Source organism: Scardinius erythrophthalmus (assembly GCF_964197995.2).
Source record: "Scardinius erythrophthalmus genome assembly, chromosome: 3".
NCBI lineage: Eukaryota > Metazoa > Chordata > Actinopteri > Cypriniformes > Leuciscidae > Scardinius > Scardinius erythrophthalmus.
In genome coordinates, this window is record NC_138223.1 from 8,338,962 (window position 1) to 8,361,956 (window position 22,995).

The following is a 22,995-nucleotide window of genomic DNA, read 5'->3' on the forward strand; positions in this document are numbered from 1 at the left end:
TGCAACTGTGTGTGCTCTGTTACATAAATAATTTCCTTTTAATAGTAGCAGTGTTGCAAACATGAGTTCATGGTTCTTTCAATTCATTTGAGTGTGTTTGTGGAAGAAATATACAGTGAAGCTTTTTTTAATTTCTAGTGGTGGGTTGAAGAGATTACTAGTGACAGTTGGTGCTGTTGAACTCTGGCAGGGGAGACCACGGCTAGTTGTCACAGCCCGCACATACTTATACGTTTTACGTTCTGGCCAATTCCTATAAATTCGTACAATTTCACCCTTACGTTTCAGTACAATCTGAAGGTTAAGTTTAGGGGTGGACGCTTATTTTTGTACAAATCACAACATATGAACTACAAATTCAAGCAGAAATAGTTACATTTTCTCATGAGATCTGGTTGTCACAGCGTATATGCCAATGAGTATTTCCTATATAGTTTGTTTCTGTATAGGCACATACCTTAACGTTTTAGCTGCAAAAGTTATTGCACAATTACACACAAAACTGCTGTTAGAGAAAACCATGCGTAATTGAATTGAACTTTTGCTCTTTACTTGGTCATTGAGTATAGCCCTTGGTGTTAACATCCCTAGTGAATATTCAGAAATACAATATTCAGGCAGTGTTGCCATGAATGTCAAAGCCCGAACTGCCATTATAATGGCATTTGGCAGCATTATCCTAAATACTTCACCTCCTACTCAGTTCATTAATGGGCTGTTAAAAACGCATCATCCACAATTACTAGATTACAGTGTTGCTTACTAAGACAGCGAATACATAATAGCGGAAACTGGGGCTAGTTGTCACACATTTTACAATCATGAGCATTTCTTACTTAAATCAGCTAAAAAGCATTAAAATGACACAAACTTACTTCAGCCACACAACAAACACCAGCTACTAAGATGTAATGAACTGCTTTGTATGCCACAGGTGAAACTAAAAAGCAAGATACAGATGATTTAGACCAATCAAATATGATTCAATTACATGTGGACATGTGGCAATTAGTTTCAAGGTAATTAATGAATCAAGATACCCCACCCCCTGCACACATCTGTCGGGAAAAAAAGGAAACCTGGAGATCCTGCTGTGGATTTTCTCCATTTAATGTATGAAAGTGTGTATTTTCAGTTAAAATCTACCTTGATCAAAGTAAAAAAAAAATTGCTTAATTTTAAATGTTTAAATTCTATGATGATCAGTAAAAATCAGCTCAGATAGATCTCAGTAGTGACTGTTATATTAAACATTACACCACAGTTAATACACTGAAATTGTCATCTGTGTGTTTTAGCACAATGAGTTCTGTACAAATGGCCTGCTTGGCTGGTCTGCGGAGATAACGCCTTGTTCCCATGTTTCCTGCCTCCACATGGTCTCCAACAAATTCTAAATTTATGGAATTAATTAGCATATTTTATCACACTTAGAGAGACATCTCTCTTCCATGGCTCTGTATCTTTGCAGTCTCTAATGTTGAGTACTGTACTGAATTTGTTTGTTTGTTTTTTCTCGGGCAGTCATTCCTTAATTTTCTAATAGTTCATCACTCTGGCATCATCAACTCCATATAAAAGCATGCCAACGTTAAATCTTGATCTGTTTTATGTCATTTCATGCCATTTTTTAAAATTATATTATTGGCATGATACCAATTTTAAATAATTGCTGTATTGCATAGTCCAGCCAGAACCGTTGCTGATGCAGCGGTATGTTAACAGTTAATGTTGATCATTTACTTTGTACACACACACACACACACACACACACACACACACACACACACACACACACACACACACACACACACACACACACACACACACACACACACACACACACACACATATATATAAATGCAACTGTAAAATAAATAAAGATTGATTAAACAAAATTGTTAATGTTCCCTCTATGCACATGTGCAGATTGAACAGAGTGAGATAGAACAGACTGCACTTTCCCTTGTGCCAACATTACATTTCTGTATTCATGCAAGTATCATTGTAATAATTTAGTCATTCATGTGGGCATTTAGTTGATTTTTAAAGACACTATGAAATGAAAATATGTTTGGTCTATGTCTGTTAGCTTCATCCATATAATAGTGTACTCCTAAAAATTCACTTTGTTGGGAAATGCATCAACTAAGGAGAGAAAACAACGTTCGTCTAGTGATTTCATGGGTTCTTTAAATTCATAATGCAAATACTAACAGGTAAAATGTACTTAAGACTGACATAAGATTCACGTCCCATCTCTCATACATAATAACAAAATATTTATTTTTATTTTTTGTGTAAGCATTTGTATTTGGTGAGATTAAAAATAGGAGGTCAGAGCTGTGTATCCATGACCTGCTTCTAGTAACAAAGGGATGTGTTTGAGACCAGCACAACAGCTATTTTTACCATTTCATTTTACTGGCAAATACTTGCAGACTGAAGTGAAGAGAGAAAGAGAGGATGAGAATGCAAACACGAGGTTGAAGTGAAGGCTACGGTTCAATGAACCAAGACATGCTTGGCATAAAGCTTATATTTATGCCTTTGTTACAGCTGCAGTCAAATACAATGCTTTTTAATAATGCTAGCACATTAATTCAATCATTAACATCATTGATCTTTCTGCCACTGCAAAACATGTACTTGACGTGCACCTGCGTGTATGTAAATCTATAAACCCAGGTTCGTATTAAATTACACAGTCATGAACAACCTGGAACAGTGCCAAAATGTGATGTTTGAAAAAAGAACAGTTGCTTTCATTGTCATAATTTTCTGTTATCAATCCAGTTCTTATCATTTATATGCAAGTTTAGGGTTTAAAAATATGCATATACTTTGAGTGGAGTAAAAACCTGTCTGATATGTAAATGATCCATTAGCAAAAATGTGTGCAAGCTGAAAACCAAAAAGGTTGGATAATCATAAACATTAGGCTGCAAAATAAATAAAATAAATTATCATTATTTTAGTGTTTGCCATTCCATGAAGTCTCTTGTTATGGTCACTTCTTCAGTTTGTTTTGTTCACTCATTTGTCTAATGAAGCTTGTCAGACCTAAAAAATATTGCCACTAGACAGACAATAACTATGAAGTAAACAGTAACATTTAGTTTACAGTAACATTATAAATAAATGTGCACAACTAATGGGACATTGCATGCAATGTTTGAAAATGTTATGATAGTTACTGAATGGACACTGAGGTTGCTTGGTGAGTTTTAAAGGGACAGACAAACTGATAGCAGGCCTTTGCTACAGAACCCTGTCATCACTGACTGCATGATTCTTCTGTAATCACACAGCTGTAATGACTGGAGGGCAATAATTGAACACAAAGATATAATTAATAAGGACCTTGACTCTAATTAAGATGCATGTAGCTGTGGGATTTAAGAGATTCCATAATGAATGTGTGTGAAGTCCTATTTTTGCCATTTGTATGCTGTGTACATACACTGTCTGTAATTCCTTTTATTGGCAGTGATTGCTAGGACAAGCATCACAAGGCATTTTAACAAACCCCTAACCCTAAAGTTAGGGGTTCTCAATAAATTTCAAAGCTGAGTTTAAAGTCAGCATGAAACAGAGTCTTTTCTTCCCTATTGTGACGTACACTATTGAGTCACTGTTTGAAATTAAATAGGCTCATGGTTAAGAGTCTATGATTGGAACTAGCGTTGTCAAAAGACCTGGAACTTCGGTACCAAGTCGGTACTAAGAAAATTAAACTGTTACGGTACCAGCTTTTCTTAAGTACCGGTGGTACTGAAGTACCAGGTTAATCCGGTTCTTGATGCGCTGTCCGAAAGGTACGCAGTTGCGTCCTCTTCATGAAAACACTGAGACATGGCGACCGGTGACGCTGCTATTGCGGTGGCTCTGAATCCACTCGTTGACAAGGAAGGAGGAAAGAGTTACATATGGAAATATTTTGGATTAGAATAATGTCACGTTGCCATACGGGGCCGTTCACACAGCACGTTTTTTGTGCGTGCAAATTCGTTATTTCAAATGTAGACGTGCGCGCTCATAATAGAAGCGGCGCGGCACGCCTTTGTTCATGGTTACATGCAACGACAGACGCCACGAGAGAGCAAGCGCTTGTGGAAAGAAGGAGAAAGCGGTGCGAACTACGCTTTCCATGATGACGAAGAAGTATCAGCAAATTATTTATTTATTTCTAGCCCTTGCATTAGCTTTAATTACTACTAGATATATTTATGGAGATGAGAAATAAAAAGCCGCCCTGTACAGCTATGATCAGCTGTTCGGCCAAGTTTTCGATGTTGTTACGGAAAGGCCGAAGCTGATCAGTTGGTTTTTGTCACATGACCTGTTGAGATGTTTTCATCTCGCCACGGCATAGCCTACAATTGAAATTTGTACGCGCAACAAACGTGATATGTGAACGGCCCCTAAAGTGGTATCGGGTGCGGTTGTATCAGCACAGTATCGGACCGACACCCAAATACTGTTATCAGGATCGATGCATCCCTATTTATGTCATTAATATCAGTCTGTCAGAAAAGCAGTTCATTCTAGCTCATTCTTGGCTGGATAATTCTTAGCAGGTTTAAGGAATTGGTACCGAGAACCGTGGATTTCCACTGGTATTGGTACCGAATACTGAAATTTTGGTACCGTGATAACACTAATTGTAACATTATTGCAGTGATTATTATATTTCTATCATGTTATATGTTTGGCAACAGTTCTTGATTGAGGAGTGTGTGTGGCTTTTCATTCTTAAACAACCATGTAGGAAGACACATATTCCAGGATGTCAAATTGTGAAGGAATGGTTGAGAGGGAGCATGAAGAATCATTTTCACACATGAATTTGAGTCCAGATCTTAAATTCATTGAAAGTCTTTGGGATGTGCTGGAGGAGACTGGAGGAGAGTGCTGGACTAAGTGTCAGTACAAGATCTTGACCAAAAATTGATGCACCTCTTGATGGAAATAAATGTTTTGATCAAGAGGCTGTGCACCAATAATTTCTCAGAACTGTTGCCAAACATATAACATGTTGCCTGGCATATTTTGTTTATTTTTATATGATGTTGGATTGCCACTTGATGTCCAATGTAAAATCTTTTTCTTAAAGGTGAACCAGTTTCTAAACATTGTCCTGCCAGCAGCATGGTAAACAAACCGATTATGTGAATATTGAATGTATTATATGCAGAAAACAATACTAGAGCAAGCACTCCGACAATTTAAATCACTGAAGCTGTCACTGCAAGTTTTACAATGTTTGAGCTCACTGCCTGTGCGAGCAGAGTTATGGACTTCTGAAAATGTTTCCATTATAATCAATGAAGCTCTCTGCATTGCAATTGATCTTTTTATTTCCTCTACACAGTTCTTGGTGATTTTTTTTGTCAAGGGGACGACAGGGGAATTTGGACTAACATACATAGTTTGATTTGATTGGATGCATAGCCATTAGCCTTTGACGTCAAGGATATGGGTAGCATTTCCCATATCCTTGATTGGAATTGATTGCCAAGCGTGAGGCTGCAATGGTGTTCATGATTTTCTTTGTGGTGACCACACATGTAGTGAGTCTGCCTATGCAAGAGCATATTTTCTATCTCTGCCATGCAATATGTTAGTGTTTAGGATGCACCAAGGTTGAACTTCTAAATACTGTACAGGTTCAAACTTGCTTAGCTACCCAAAGAAAACATGTCAAAGACGTCATGGTTGGAAAGTGTGTCTTATCAAAACAGTGCACCAATGCGTAGGTGTGAGCTGTGCCACTTAAATTGTCTCTGATCAAGAACAAAGTTTGAAATCAAACTAATTTGACAAATTATATTGTTACAAGATGTCTGTAACATAGGGCAATAGAAATATAAATTTTATAAAAAGGGGTAAGTTGAATAATCGGGAAAACAGTTATCTTACTTTAAACTATTTCACATAAATATATTAACATAAATGAGTTGTTTGTAATTGAATAGGCTGCAAATAAAGCAGCCTTGGTGAGCAGCATAAGTGGCTTCTTCAAAAACATTTGAGAATCTTACCCACCCCAAACTACTGAACAATAGTGTATACAATCGCATGACAAAAAAAATTTGTACAGTTTGCTAGATTAAGGGGGCTGCACGTCTTACCCTCTGACATGTCTTACCCCACTCTCCTTTACATGTCTTTTATTGTGATATTGTGAAGAGTTAAAGGGGTGGTTCAGGATTTTTGACATCGGACCTCATTTTTAAGTCAGCCTGGTTGTTATTCATCAGTGGAGACATTTTTTTTTTAAATTATCCAGTCCTTATATTTGGATAGTTAGCCGATGCTAGGCTAGCACGAGTCAATAGGTATATGTTAGCCAGCCATTAAAAAACGTTTTACCCACTCCACAGTGCACCAAACGCAAATCAATTATAACACTAGACTATCGATGTATATGTCCGTTGAGAGAATAATGTTAGAAATCAAACTTACCTTTCATCACATTGCATTAGTTATAATTTGTTCCCTGTAATCATAAGCCTTGTCTACAGCAGCAGCGGAGTGATATTGATTACCTAGGCAACCGAGTGAGCCGGTCCACACATGATGCAAGAGTACCGGCATTTACCTGCCGCAGGCACACTGTGTGTTTACTTTTTGCCGCATTACTAACCGGAGCATAGTAAAATTCTGCAGCTGCTGAGAAACTAGTTCCTTTGGGATCATTGAGATGAAAGGTAATGTTTGATTTCTAACATTATTCTCTCAACAGACATATACATCGATAGTCTAGCGTTATAATTGATTTGCGTTTGGTGTACTGTGGAGTGGGTAAAACGGTTTTTAATGGCTGGCTAACATATACCCATTGACTCGCGCTAGCCTAGCATCGGCTAATTATCCAAATATAAGGACTGGATAATTAAAAAAAAAAAATGTCTCCACTGATGAATAACAACCAGGCTGACTTAAAAATGAGGTCCGATGTCAAAAATCCCGAACCACCCCTTTAAAGGAATACGTCACCCAAAAATGAAAATCCCATAATTTACTCATCCTCAGGCCATCCGAGGTGTATATATGACTTTCTTCTTTCAGCCGAACACAATCAGAGTTATATTAAATAATATCCTGGCTCTTCCCAGCTTTGTAATTGCACTGAATAGTAAGTTTTTGAAAAGCACATCCATCCATCATAAAAGTAATCCATACGACTACAGTGGGTTAACAAAGACCTTTTAAAGCGAACCGATGGGTTTTTGTAAGAAAAATATCCATATTTAAACCTTTATAAACTATATTCACTGGCTTCCATCAACGGCCGTACGTGTGTTCACGAGAGAGTCCATTTCCAGTGTAAGGGTGACCGCTGACCCAGCGTAGGACATTCACGTGGTTTGTAATTTTTCTTTAAAACTTCTCGACTTAGACTTCTAATTCGTGACCACCATTTTGTTTTGCTCTATCCTCTGCACTTCCGTGTTCGTCAATTCTCACCTGAGTTTACGCTACGCCTACGACATACGTCGAGTCAGAGGTCACCCTTCCGCTGGAACTGGACTCTCTTTATAAAGGTTTAAATCGCTTAGCTTCAGATGGCCTTTATTAACCCACTGGAGTCGTTTGGTTTTCTTTTATGATGGATGGATGTGCTTTTCAAAAAGTCAGGCACTATTCTATGCCATTATAAAGCTTGGAAGAGCCAGGATATTATTTATTATATCTCCGATTGTGTTCAGCTGAAAGAAGGAAGTCATATGCACCTACGAAGGTTTAAGGGTGAGTAAATTTAATGAAGTCATTTTTGGGTGGCCTGAAAGGAGTAGATCCTTTCAACAGGGCCTATAGAAAAAAAATGAGCGTCCACACCAACGCACCATAACGTTGTGTTTATTATAAGCACACACTGCAGTTTTGTCGTCGGCCACTTTGAATGCTCGAGCTCTTTAAAGCAGGATGGATTCTGATTGGCTGGCAATGTTTTTATCTTTCATCAGCTAGAAAAAAAAAAGAACTCTGAAAGTGATGCCAAAGATATTGTTACTCTGTGTCTTATTGTTATAGTTGTGGTGTTGACTCTGCTATTCTGTTACATTTTGAACGATTTTTAAAACGAAATCTTTATCGTTATAGTTATCATCCTTGGTATGAACGGGCCTTTAAGATGAGGCAGACTATAAACTTGACATTTAGCAGAGAGAACAGTTCCACCCTCTTTAACCCTTAGGTCTTGTTGCTAGGCAACAACTGACAGATTACAGAGGGAATGTCCTGGAATGCTTCTGTGGAAAAGGGGAAGGGTGTGCTGAATAGAATAGACTGTTAACATGTGAAGGGGAGATCCTGTAGCTGCAGTCTGGCTGCTGTAACCCGACCGTCCCTGCCTCCTCCTTTATGTAACTAAGCATGAATTCCAGTTGCTGGAATGTGCGTGTCAGATTAGCTAGATTTACCATTTGTACATGCATGTGGTTCCCTCCCTCAGGTACATTTCTTTTATTTACCTGGTCTGTCAAGTTCGGCCAGAAATTCAGGAGGGAAAAATATACATTGTACAAGAAAAAGTGTTTTTTCCGTGAAACAGATTTGCAGTTAAATCACAGATCGCAACAGTTGCCACTGAGTTAGCAACCTCATAAATAATTTATCTAACGATGTATATTTAATAATCTGGTTAATAATGAATGCTAAATCCCAGTGATTAAAGACTGAAGGCCTATAATGTTTTGTTGTTGTTTTGTGTTTCTGTCTGTTTCTTTATGGTTGTCAATCCAGTTTTATTAGTCAAAAATTGCACAGTTTATATTGCATATTTAATAAGCATATGTTTCAGGTATAAAAAAGGTAAAGAAAAAGTTAAATTGATCATGTTAATGCATATTTTTTCACTGGAAAACAAGTCAAATAAAATAGTCATAAGCAGTACATGTTTTAGTACATGTACTAGTAGTCTTACAGTAAAGTCTAATAGACTTTAAAAGGAATTTGAAAATGTACAGTATGATGACTGACAATCATAACCTGTTAAGAACATGTTGAGGTGACTGAGGTTACTTGAAGCAACACTGCATGATATATTCAGACATGTGGAGACAAGTGTGTTTGTCACTTTCGGATTTGTTTCATTTTCTTTAACTTGTTTACACCTGAAACATATGCTTATTATAAAATATATGCTAATTATCTCATACAGTGTTGCTTCCCAAGTAAATTTATCTTGATTTAAATATTTTATAGATATTTTAACCAGACAAATAAGACCAAAATACTTGTAAAGACAGGGATTTTTGGAGTGCTCCGTTTCATTTGTTCAGTGCTGATTGGGGCTTAGCTGGCAGATCATTTAGCGGTTTATGATTATTGGCTTTACTTTCCACACTGTTAGACAGAATATAAAAAGAGCAGCTTTTATTTGTTCCCATCCCATGCTTTTTTAGGGATACAGGCTGTTTTGAATATTTTCAGCAGGGACATTATCTAATGAAGCATTATGAACAGATTGATTTTTTTTATTCTTCTAGTGCTAGTGACAATATCATATTTAGACAGATCAATACATGCACTCTGTATCAATGCCCATACATTTGCATTCACCTGGCAAACATTCTGAAGTGATTTTTGGGGACTTCAATGTCATACATTTATCATTATGTGCACTTTTGGCTTTATTCTAAATCAGATTTTTAGATGTTTTTCAGAATTTTCCTCTTAAATCAGTACAAAAAATAAGTTATCTTATTTCGTGTGGGCTAACGTGAACTTGATGGGATCCCTAATGGCAATGGTTTGGGCTCTTTAGGCATGTGATATGCATTCATAGTTTCACCTAACGCTAGTTTTACATTTTATGTTGAGATTTAGGTGTGAATGTCACCCGTTATTTGTTCGGATAACTGCGATGAATATGAGCATTTGTCATTATCCAACCTTGTTGCTCTTCTTGTTTGTATTGGCCGGAGAATTTGGGGTTTTGGTGATTTATAATCGTTTAGTAAGTATTAGACTTTCAGAGGCACATTCTGGTATAACTTCCACGCTGTGAGGTTTATGATAAAGCAGTATGCAAATTAGGAAAATATAGGCGAGAAGAGCAAGATTCTTGGCTCCGGTACACAGTGCAACTAAACCAGCTAGACTCATGTGCATGATTATGCAAAGTTTAATAACATATATGGCAACTTTTATTTGTTGATCGAATGATAGTTTCACGTTTCGTTTTCTGTGTATGCAAATACAGCCCAGAGCATTACATGGTGTTATGAAGAAATAAACGTGATAATCTTCTCAAACTGCTCAGATTCTTGTCAGTGTTGTTATTGAAGTGAATTTTAGTTATGTTTATGGTTAATTGAAATAAAATAAAATATAAATATTTGATGAAAAACTTAAACTAGTGATTAGTCGGCAACTAACTGAAATAAAATTAGCTGATGTACTGAAATAAAAAGCTAAACAGAAATAAAATAAAAGTATTGAAAATTACAAAAGCGCATACCAAAATTGGTACAACTAAAATGAAAACTTCAAATATACAAATACAAGTTCATTTAAAATGTATAAGTACTATAATAGTATATAAATAATACTAAAATATGATAATACACAAATGTCTCATCCTCTAAAGATTTACCTCCTGAAGAATATCAGCTTTTGGAGATATATACAGTCATTCCAATAAGTATTTGGTCACTTGAGCATTGCGAAAATATGTCTGAATGTTGCATTAGACCACGAAATATCTACTGTAACCACATCTGCAAACAAATGATGCTGCAGCTTTACTGAGAACTAAGGGAGCATTTGCTAACAACCAGAAAGTCTCCAAATAATATTTGTCTTCATTCTGAACTGTGTATCTACCCATTTATCATTTTAAAAAAGAACTTTGCTTGTGCTTTCTTTAGTATTTTGATATTGAATACAATACAAAAAATGAATATGTTTTGGGGTCACTTGATGAAGTGTTTTCTCTCTCTCTCTCTCTCTCTCTCTCTCTCTCTCTCCCAGTGTGTGGTTTCGTGGTCCACAAACGCTGCCATGAATTTGTTACTTTTTCCTGCCCAGGGGCCGACAAGGGCCCTGCATCGGATGTAAGTGAAGCCTTACTAGACAACAAGCAACTCACCCACCCCCCTTCTATCCACCAGCTTCTCTTGCACCATCTTTTCTGATGAAAATACACTTCCTTTCAGTTGAAATAAACTACTTCCTGTGACTTAGCACTACACACATACACACACACACATACTTATTCATGTATACACACTGCTTGGTGAGCAGTTTAAATATTTATTAAGTGGTAACTGATTATGTACTATTTAATGAAGCCTAACACTATTCATGTTCCTCATGTGTTTGCTTGCACTATATAATCACGTGCACACAGGCAGAGACATCGGTTTTCTCTTCTCTAATCTCTATTTATAACCACGCTTCCTCCCTGTATGTGTAAAAGCAGGCGCACACATGCAACACATCCTGTGTTGTGCTTTGTTTCTGCATTGCTGCCAATTATATTTGTTTTCCTTTGAATGATACTGTACATGACAAGTGGTGATTGTTGCATCTCTGTTGTGTGATGCTGCTGTGTAGAAAAGCTGGAAAATCTTGACCTTTACACCATTGACTCCTGTATAAAAGCTTGAAGGATGTGTTGAATAATTAGATCATTAACTTGCTTTTGTTTAATTGTTTAACTTGCACTTGCTGGCATCATTTAAAGAAAGGAAAGACAGCAATCAAAATTCTGCTTCTTCAAATAGCTGCACTTTATTTTTTTATAGGAATATTTGCAGTATTTTATTTCTTGGGTCTCTACATTGGCGCCCCCTAGCTGTAGAAATTTTGCATATTGTTTCATATAGTGCCTCAACATCCACTGAATAGTTTTTTTTATTCCCTCTTGTAAATCTCGCTGCATGCAGTTGGCCCTTTGCTAAGCTCTATCCATTTTTCTGTCTATATTTTTTGCCATTGTTTTGCAAAAAGTCCATAGTCGAGAGAAGACTTTATTGGAAATCAACTGATAACATTAGTGCTGGGTTATCAGTAAACTAAAACCGTTAAAAACATCAAGTAAAACATTGCTTGAAAATTAATTATTTCGTTTCAGCTAGTTCCCAATGTAACATTTCTTATTTTTCATTTAGTTTAACTCGATATACTAAACCTTAAATAAAATATAGTAAAAACTATTTAGACATAATGATAGAAAACCTGAAACATAAAACTTTTAAAACAAAATTACTACATCTTCAACCATAATTAAAATGATGCCAGAAAATATATAAATGAAAACTTGTTCAAAATATCAATAAAAACTATAATATTATATCAATGTAATTAAAATAACACTGCATTATTGTAGGTGAACAGATCTGTTTCTAATGTATTTGCTGTGATGAATTACATTAACTAACATTAATCACTGTGTAATTTAAATAATGTTAAGACAACATTAGAGCAGCGGCTCCTTCTGATTTTCTACATGTTCAATTGGAAATAAGGGTGTGTGTGTGTATTTATTTTCTTATTTTAATTTAGTTATTTATTGATTTAACTAAATATCACAAAATATAGCTTTGCTTTGCTTCTGAATTATTGTTGTAACCTGAGGTTTGGTAATAATACTCTCCTGTTGAGGAAGTTTCTTACTTTGATAAGAAAGTATTGTGTGTTTTTGTGTCACAGGACCCTCGCAGTAAGCATAAATTCAAGGTACACACATACTCCAGCCCCACATTCTGTGACCACTGTGGATCTCTACTGTACGGGCTCATACACCAGGGGATGAAATGTGACAGTGAGTCTAAACCTACACACACACACACACACACACACACACACACACACACACACACACACACACACACACACACACACACACACACACACACACACACACACTGAACCAACAGTGTGTCACTGCACAATGAAACCCTTCATACAGTGACCTCTGCTGGTGGTGATGATGCATTACATGATACACTGTTTGATCTACTAAACTGTTATTTAGAAGTGATGCATGGGAATGCATATGTAAAAATATTCTTTTCGTTTTTGAATATTTCATATGTTGAAATAATTGTTCACATCTAAATACAGCTGTTTATTAAGTGTTCTGTATCTATTTTTGCTAGTGTGGGTGTGATCTTTGTGTGACTCTGGATGTTTTTGTGTGCGTGGGGTGGGTGTGGGGGTGTGGGTGTTGGTGTGGGTGTCCTGGTGTCTGCTGTGTTTGTGTGGGCATTTCTTAGTAAGTAGTGAGTGAGAAGTAATGAGTGAGAACCTACACGTGTAATGCTGTCAATCTAATTATGTGTGGTTTTCTGCAGCTTGTATGATGAATATTCATAAACGATGTGTGGAAAATGTTCCCAGTCTGTGTGGAACAGACCACACCGAGAGGAGAGGACGGCTGCATATCAGTGCTAGTATCACAAATTATGTTCTCAGCGTGACCAGTAAGTTCACACACACACACACACACACACACACACACACACACACACACACACACACACACACACACACAGCTTTTATATTATATATATGTTATTAATTTTATTTCAGGTAATTTAGCAATTCAGCAATTCACAGCACCCCCTGCAAAAACCCAGAACACTGTAACATCTGAAATACCCTAGTAATACCATAGCACACATAGTAACCACTCAGAACACATTAGCAATCGCATAGCAATGTCCTGGCAACCAAATCATCCACATAGCAATGTCTTGGTTTGCTGGTTTTAGCTGGTCTCTTGGCCTGGTCAGGCTGGTCTATACAATCTCCTTCAAAAGTTTGATACTTAATTGATAGAATTTAATACTTAATCAGCAGGGACGCATTAAATCGACCAAAAGTGACATTAAATACAATTATAATGTTACAAACGATTTCCATTTCAAATAAATGCTGTTCTTTTGAACTTGATATTCATTACAGTATCCTGAATAAAATGTTTAAGGTTTCCACATAATATTAAGAGGCGTAAGTTGTTTTCAACAATGATAATAGTAAGAAATGTTTCTTGATCACCAAATCAGCACATTAGAAGGATTTCTGAAAAAAATCATGTTACACTGAAGACTGGACTGAAGTAATGGCTTTGCCATCACAGGAATTACATTTTTAAATATAATAAAATAGGAAAGTTATTTTAAATTGTAATAAATTTGCACAATTTTACTGTTTTTATTGTATTTTTGATCAAATAAATGCTGCTTTGGTGAGTTTTGGCCACTTTTCAGATGCTCAGGCTAATCTAGCTGAACTCAAGTCTGTTCAGTTGAGGACCTGCTAAACCAATGTAAATCACCTTGACCAGCAAAAATAACACGTTTGGTTATTGGTTATCTGATTGGTTGATCTGATTGGTTGTCTGGTTTTATAACCCCAGACACTACAATATAGTATTTTAGGTTGCACTACTTGTGTGCGGATATTTGGTCCTGGCATGGATAAATATTTGATTGTTTTAGAGTTAACCCTTTACAATGAGGTCCCATTAGTTAATGCATTAACTAACAATGAGCAATACATTTGTCTCAGTATTTGTCCATCTTTGTTAAAGGGGTCATGAACTGCATTGTTTTATAATGTTTCCTGGGGTGCACTTATAATGTTAGTATGATTTTTACATAAAAAAAAAAAAAAATCCTACAATGATTTTAGCCTCTGATTTGAACGCTCTGTTTAAAGGGGCGTGTCTGCTGTGAGACTTCAGTGTAAACGCCCACTGCTGTGATTGGCTGACATCTTTGCATATGAAATAGACAAGTATTACATGTGGAATTCTCTCAAAAACCTTTTTACTATTTCAGTTCTCAAGGTTTCCTAATCGTGTTATAGCATTACATTTAGATCGTGGCATGAAAGGTTGCACATTCCACAACGAGTCGTTATCTGGCCCTGGTTACAATAAAAGCTGTTTTTGGACTAACAAGGACGTTTTCAGTTCTGAAACTTACAGGATATTCTTATAGTGTGATGACCTCTTATATGTCAAAAGCTCAAGGAAATTTTTATTTCCCAGTTCATGACCCCTTTAACGTTAGTTTATAAAAACACAACTGTTCATTGTTAGTTCATGTCAGCTTTTGATTTTAATGTACAAGTAAATGTTGAAATTAACATGAGCTAAGATTAATAATAAATGCTTTAGAAGTATTTTTCATTGTTCATATAAACTAATGTAATTAACAAGTGTTTACAAATGGAACCTTATTGTATAGTGTTACCGGTTTAGATATACAGCTAAGATAAAATGCACTGGATTTTTATGTCATTTGTGCTTCTTTTTTTTATTGGTCAGTTGCTTTTCCAAACAAATGCTCTGATGATAATTTACTCATCTTTATGGACTGAAGTTACTGAGGAAGGGCTTTGTTCAGAAACTAGAAAAACCACAGCTGTGCTGGTTTTGAATATGGAATGTTATAAGCAAATATGGCCAGTGCTGTTGTGGGTTATGTGATATATTAGCTGGGCAGAAAGCAAACTGCTTTACTAGCATAAACTTTCAGCCAAACATGCAAATCAGTAGAACAAGAGAAGGGAATGGAATGGAAATGTTGCAGAAATGGTGAAGTTTGAATGTTTTTAGCTTGGCTAAAGATGATTTCCAGATTCTCGATAAAATAAAATAAAAGAAACTCTGCAACAAAGTGTTCTAAACGAGTCTGTGTTTTTCTCAGCTCTTTTTGCCTTGGGCAGAAACAGCATCCTCTGGAAACATGAGATCAATCCGCCAACGATCGCCCCACATCCCATTCACAGCAGCTCACTCATCCATCAACTCTCTAGAGCTACATTTAGAGGGCTGTGCATATTGATAGCTGAAGTTTCATACAATTTGCCTATTATTTATAGCATTCTTACAGATTCTTGAGTGTCAAAAGGTGTGCTGCAGTTGACATTTTTATAAACTAGTACACCATGGCAACTGCCTGGCACAGCCTGATCAAACAACAAACCTTAACATAACAATGCCTGAGCAAACACCAAAAAACATGAACAATCACCCAGCAGCATTATAGCAATATTCTATCAAACACACAAAACACATTAGATGCCGCCTAACAACACCCAGAACAGCCTAATGTCACACGCAGCTGGAAACTACACGAAATAAAAGTGCTGGACCTCAGCGCAGGCAGTTGTTTTATTCAACATAAACACAAAGTACTCAGGCAACTGTCAGAAACATGAGCAGAACGACTGGTTAAATGTGATGAGATCAGACAGTGAACTGAACAAAACACTGGGCTTAAATACAAAGACAAACTAATCAAGAAAACAAGACACAGGTGCGTAATAAATCAAACAATGAAAAACCATAGAAATAAACTAAAACCAAGGAAACTAAAACACATAATAATCCATCCAAAACAGACACAAACCCAGATTACCTGTTACACCTAGAAGCTGCCTAGCAACCATCTAACAAAGCCCTAGCAGCCTAGCGACTACCTAACAATGCCCTAGCCTAGTAACCATTCAGAACACCCTAGCAACTGCCTAGCAATTGTAGTTTAGAAATTTAGTTTAATCAGTGGTATTATTGTTGTCAACTAAAACTACTAAAAATCATTTTCCTTAATTGAGATAACGCTGAAATAAATTAGATGAAATCTAATTTAGATCAGATGGAGTTATAAGGTTTCCGAAGATTCCGAAGTCCTGCATTCATTGGTTTTCACATTGTGTATTTTAATTTATAGTCAAGGAGGCTCGTAACTTGGTGCCAATGGATCCAAATGGACTATCAGATCCATACGTGAAGCTTAAATTAATTCCAGACCCAAAGAGCGAGAGCAAGCAGAAGACCAAAACCATCAAGTGCTCCCTCAATCCTACCTGGGATGAACACTTCAGCTTGTGAGTGAAAAATAAACCAATCTGCAATGCAGTTGTGTGGATGTGGGTGTTTTACATGTGTGCAATGTCTCTTTCCATCTTCATGCCACCATAGTAACCTCAAAGATACAGATAAAGACAGGCGTTTGTCAGTGGAGGTGTGGGATTGGGATCTGACCAGCAGAAATGACTTCATGGGGGCCATGTCTTTTGGCATCTCCGAGCTGCAGAAACAAGGTGTCGATGGATGGTAAGCACTACCATGATGGGATACACCCGCACATACGACCTCAGTGCTCGAGGTTTGAGACCATCGTTTTGATCTGTTTGGATTGTAGGTTTAAGTGCCTGGGCCAAGAGGAAGGGGAATATTTCAATGTTCCAGTTCCGCCAGATGGAGAGGAGGGCAATGAAGAACTGAGGCAGAAATTTGAGGTGAAATCCACCTTCCCATTTTGTTGACACATTTTTATTTTATTTTTTACATCTAGCTTTCCTCCCTTTCTGACAATATTCTGAATGGTTTTTTTTTTCTTCTTCCAAAAACTCCAGAGAGCCAAGATCGGCCCTGGCACTAAGAATATAGATGGCTCTTCAAAGAATGATATCTCCAAATATGATGCCAATGGCAACCAAGACCGCATGAAGCTCACAGACTTCAACTTCATCATGGTGCTGGGCAAAGGCAGCTTTGGCAAGGTAGCACACACTATTGTTTATGTATTTTTTTTTAAAGAAATTAATACTTTTATTCAGCAAGGACAATATTGACAATACAGTCAATATTTCTGAAGGATCATGTGACTCTAAAGACGGGAGTAATGATGCTGAAAATTCAGCTTTGCCATTAGAGGAATAAATGACATTTTAAAATATATTTAAATAGAATTTGCTTATTCTTATTTGTAATATTATTTTACAATATGCTGTATTTTTTTATCAAATAAGCACAGCCTTGGTGAGTAGAAGAGGCTTTCAAAAACATTAAAAAGAAAATCGGTTACACTTTATTTTAACGTGTCCTTGTTACAGTGTAATTATGCATTTAGGTACTGAGTAGATTAATGAACTACATGTATTTACTATAGGGTTAGGGTTTGATCTAGGGTTAGTTGGATGTTATTACTACAGTGTGTAGTTATATGCACTATATAACGTATATACGAAGGACACTGTTAAATAAAGTGTTACCAAAAAATCTTACAAACCCCAAACCTTTGTATGGTAGTGTATGCTTAGTATCCTATAAAAGGATTTAAAAGTATGTTCTTTTTCAAGACTTGTTGAATTGTCTATTCAAAAAACTATCAAAAACACAACATTGTTCCCCATACTTATCATTAAATAATTTAAAGAGACCTTCTTAACAGCAAATTCATTTATAAATGAAATACATATGGGACGTTTAACAAAAAACATTCATATTATGTAATTTAACTCTCATCATGTCAATTATACATAATTACTCAATATTTACACATTTATTTTACATTGAAATAAGCTATCAATTAATAATGAAATTATTTGATTGTCTAGCACAGTATTCATGCTCTGTCGTTCTCCAGGTGATGCTTGCCGAGCGTAAAGGCTCAGACGAGCTGTACGCAGTGAAGATCTTGAAGAAGGACGTGGTCATTCAGGATGATGATGTGGAATGCACTATGGTGGAGAAGAGAGTTCTCGCTCTCTCTGGCAAACCACCCTTCCTCACCCATCTCCACTCCTGCTTTCAGACCATGGTAAACATCACACACACAGAACAGATTCACATACACATGACAAACACTACGATCTCCTACTCAATTGTGTTGTTGTTTGTAGGACCGCCTTTACTTCGTGATGGAGTATATCAATGGTGGAGATTTGATGTATCAGATACAACAAGTGGGGAAATTTAAGGAACCCCATGCTGTGTATGTATTTACTCCCAAACACACAAAACACTTAAGTAATGACAAATTGAATGAGATAATTATTCATTTAATTATTTATTGAACAAAGTAGTATTTCTTTAAGACTGCTTTATAGTTAAGACTTTAATGGCTGCTGACAATTCAGCTTTGCCATCACAGGAATAAATTACATTTTAAAATATATTCTAATTGAAAAGGTTATTTTAAATGGCAAACTATTATTTTTTCTGTATTTTTGATCAAATAAATTCAGCCTTGATGAGCAGAAGAGACTTCTTTCAAAAGAAAAAAATATTTTAAGTATTTTAAAATATTACTGTTGTCGCCATTCTGTAAAAGCAATCATCATTGTCATTGATTTGTGGTGTGACTAATTTTTAATATTAATGTTTATGCCAACCAACAAAACTACTGTTGTTTAGATTTATTCCTACATCGGATCAGTATTTCAACTGGTTTTAATTCTATTTTTTGTTTACCGTCAGGTTCTATGCTGCAGAGATTGCCATCGGCTTGTTCTTTCTTCATTCTAAGGGCATTATTTACAGGTGACATGTTTCTTTGTTTGTGACTGTAAATGTTTGGTTTGACATGGTAAAAAAAATTTTTTTAGAAAGGTGGAATCTAAGCATAAAAGTTAAATGCAACCATTGCAATGCATTCTTTTTTGTCAATATAACACTGTTGTGTAAATTGTCCCTTGGTTAATTTGTGTTATATTATGAATAGAACCAAAATAATGGAACCAAATTTCATGATGCATTGCATTGTTATTAAAGAACTGTAATCAGATTGTTGTGATAGCAAATAATTTCTAATATATGTGTGTATGTGAACTGTTCTTTGTGCCCTGGGTTTGTGTAGAGATCTGAAGCTGGATAATGTGATGTTGGACGCTGAAGGCCACATTAAGATAGCTGATTTTGGCATGTGCAAAGAGAACATGTTTGATGGGGCCACAACCAAAACCTTCTGTGGCACTCCAGACTACATTGCCCCAGAGGTGTGTATGAATATATGAGTGTATTGTGTGAATTAGAGCGAGTGTACACCATGCATATAAATACTCTTCTGTGTAACAGATCATAGCATATCAACCGTATGGGAAGTCTGTTGACTGGTGGGCTTATGGAGTTCTCCTGTATGAAATGCTGGCGGGACAGGTAAACTAATGCTACGGGTCTAAATTCCGATCGGATGAGCCATTTTTAAAAGAAATTGTGATAGATACAGTGATGCCAACGTTTTTCCACCCCTTTAGCCCCCTTTTGATGGTGAGGATGAAGATGAGCTGTTCCAGTCCATCATGGAGCATCATGTATCTTACCCGAAATCCATGTCAAAAGAAGCAGTGGCCATATGCAAGGGGGTAGGCGACACACACAAGCACACGCTTTATACATTTCGGTCTATGCTTGGATACACTAACAGACATTCTGACATGTTTGTAGCTGATGACCAAGCACCCAGGGAAGCGTCTGGGTTGTGGACCGGAGGGAGAACGAGACATTAAGGAACACGCTTTCTTCCGCTACATGGACTGGGAAAAGCTGCAAAACAAAGAAGTTCAACCCCCCTTCAAACCTAAAGCAGTAAGTAACAATGCAGCTGTTTGTATGTGTGTGTGTTTGGTTACATTTTATTTCGATAGTCCACTTCAGACATTCTACTAACTTTTAAATTTTTAGTAGACTGTCCGCTAAAGGCCGGGACACACCAAGTACGTGGGGAAACATTACTTAGTTTTTCTGTTGTGCCCCGCACCGTTGGCTGTGGTCAGACGCCATCTGGGTTTTTTGGGCTGATTCAGCATATTGAATCTCCGTTGGGCCATCGGTGAGAGAGAGCGAACTCTGGCTGGCTGTTCAGCTTAGCGAACGAGTCAGTGCACAAGAATAAAAGCGAAATTGATGAAAGCGAGCTAAGAAGTTAAGATGGTACTGACAGAAGGCTTATAATTTTACGTCATCTTGCATGAGCTTTCGAATGCACAAATATTTTTATAATAACATGAGCCGTCTGGAATGATGAAAGTGATCTACGGGATTGATATTCAAAATTGTAAGCAAGCGCTGCTTTGTTTATGGTTTGTATGTTTGCAGTCCTAGTTTTGGTTTCCCTTTTTGAATGATGAAAATAGACTTGATGTCTGATGATACTGACAGATATTTACTTACTCTAGTTGACATTCGCCTTTAGTCCTTTCGGTGTGTTCAAGCACAGCTTTTTGGCCGAGAGGTGGCAACTCAGTCGGCTTTCGTCGCCGCTAGTTCTTTGACGCCGGCTTGGTGTGTCCCAGGCTTAACACTGTATTTTGATTGTCCCCCAAAAGACATTCAACTGACTATAAGTAGCTTTGCAGGTACATGTCAACTTATTCTACTAACCCGAACCTAAAAGTCTAATAATACTCTAATGAGAGTTAGTTGACATGTAGTTGCAAATGAAGGAGAGTTAGTCTACATGTAGTTGCATAGTTACTAGTAGTAGAATGTCTAAAGTGGACCATCTAAATAGTGTAACTTTGTTTATATCAGGAGGGTGCATTGCGGCACATGTGGTAATAAAAGTACAATGGCATCCTTTTTACTCTTCTCTATCTCCTGGTACACTGTATTTTAGCATATCTCTGTTATTTAAGTGCCTAATTTTCAGAGAAGATTTTGTGCATGTGGCCAAGATGCTGTGGTTCCACCCGGCTCAGTGCAGGAAGTAAAACGTCACAGTTCATGCTCCGCTGTTAAACCGCAAAGATTATGTGAACACTAATATGTGAAGGTTAGCTTTCAGATTCAGACGCATGGATGTTGTAGAAAACAATAATGGAGCATTTTAAGACTTTAAGCATTTTGACTGTGCAGATTTTATGGGTTTTTAGTGTTGTTTAGTGTGGTCTGACACAGGATGTGGAAATACAGTGACCCTAAAACATATTTGGACACTTATACCACATGAAAATGTATGAATGGCGTTTATTTTAAGGAAGTATAGCACACTTTAAGAAGAACATTTCATAAAAAATAAGGTGTTAATGATAAAACAACAGCTGATTTGGCTGAACAATGTGCAAGCGATTAATGGTAATCCACTGCTTTTATATATATATATATATATATATATATATATATATATATATATATATATATATATATATATATATGTATACATATACACACACACACTATTGTTCGGTAAGATTTTTTAATGCTTATAAAGAAATGTCTTATGCTCACCTAGGCAGCATGTATTTGATTAAAAAAAAACAGTAATAGTATGAATTATTAAAATTTTAAATAACTGTTTTCACTTTGCATATATTTTAAAATGTAATTTATTCTTGTGATGCAAAGCTGAATTTTCAGCATCATTCCGAGTCTTCAGTGTCACATGATCCTTCAGAAATCATTCTAATATGCTGATTTGCTGCTCAAGAAACATTTCTTATTATGATGAATGTTGAAAATAGTTGTGCTGCTTCATATTTTTGTGGAAACAGGGATACAATATTTTCAGGACTCTTTGATGAATAGAACATTGAAAGGAATAGTATTTATTTGAAATGGAAATCTTTTGTAACAATGTAAAATTCTTTACTGTCACTTTTGATCAATTTAATGCATCCTTGTTGTATAACGGTATTTATTTTATTCATTGATGGTAAAAAAAAATCGTACTGACCCAAAATGTTTGTACGGTGTATATATGCAATTTTATATTCATAGCTGTTGCAACAAAGTTTTGTTATAATAATTAAAGTGACAATAATGCCAAAGTAATTGCCAATGTTTGAGTGTGTGATGTGTATCCATGGCAACTAGGCGTTTAAAATCATGTCAAACATGTTAAAAGGGGCTTTAGAGATTTTTCAGATCATTACTAAACACCTGCTCTTATTTGTTACCAAATGCATTTAATAGAAATTGCGAGTATTATGAGTATTTTATGTTTCATTTTATTATTTGATTAATTTTCACTTCTTTGTGACGAGTCTTTGTGTATAGATGACCATATAACAGTGCTGCCGGAGTCAGGTTAATGTTAGATAATAAGTGTTACATCTAATAATGCATTTGACATTGGGCTGATTGGCCAGTTTAGTAAGCCCTGCCCAAGTTTTTAACATTTAAATATTTAATTAAAATGATTTCATCCATTCACAGGTGAGTGATTTGGATACAGATACCGTATTATTTTCTCACTATCCCTCTTCACTCTCTCACTTCTTTTGAAATGCTTGGAATTGTCT

At 36.3% G+C, this 22,995-nt stretch overlaps 1 protein-coding gene across 2 annotated transcripts in view; it reads left to right on the top strand.

The window, feature by feature from the left end:
• Positions 1-22,995, top strand: part of prkcba (protein kinase C, beta a) — a 30,878-nt gene that overhangs the window by 882 nt on the left and 7,001 nt on the right. For both annotated transcript variants that reach the window (XM_081361519.1, XM_081361520.1), the window contains exons 3-16: positions 10,984-11,066; positions 12,667-12,778; positions 13,311-13,439; positions 16,701-16,857; positions 16,952-17,086; positions 17,175-17,271; positions 17,389-17,535; positions 18,402-18,575; positions 18,658-18,749; positions 19,235-19,297; positions 19,614-19,752; positions 19,832-19,912; positions 20,011-20,118; positions 20,201-20,341. In XM_081361519.1, the coding sequence (XP_081217645.1) occupies positions 10,984-11,066; positions 12,667-12,778; positions 13,311-13,439; positions 16,701-16,857; positions 16,952-17,086; positions 17,175-17,271; positions 17,389-17,535; positions 18,402-18,575; positions 18,658-18,749; positions 19,235-19,297; positions 19,614-19,752; positions 19,832-19,912; positions 20,011-20,118; positions 20,201-20,341 (1,658 nt within the window). The remainder of the gene's footprint in view (positions 1-10,983; positions 11,067-12,666; positions 12,779-13,310; positions 13,440-16,700; positions 16,858-16,951; positions 17,087-17,174; positions 17,272-17,388; positions 17,536-18,401; positions 18,576-18,657; positions 18,750-19,234; positions 19,298-19,613; positions 19,753-19,831; positions 19,913-20,010; positions 20,119-20,200; positions 20,342-22,995) is intronic.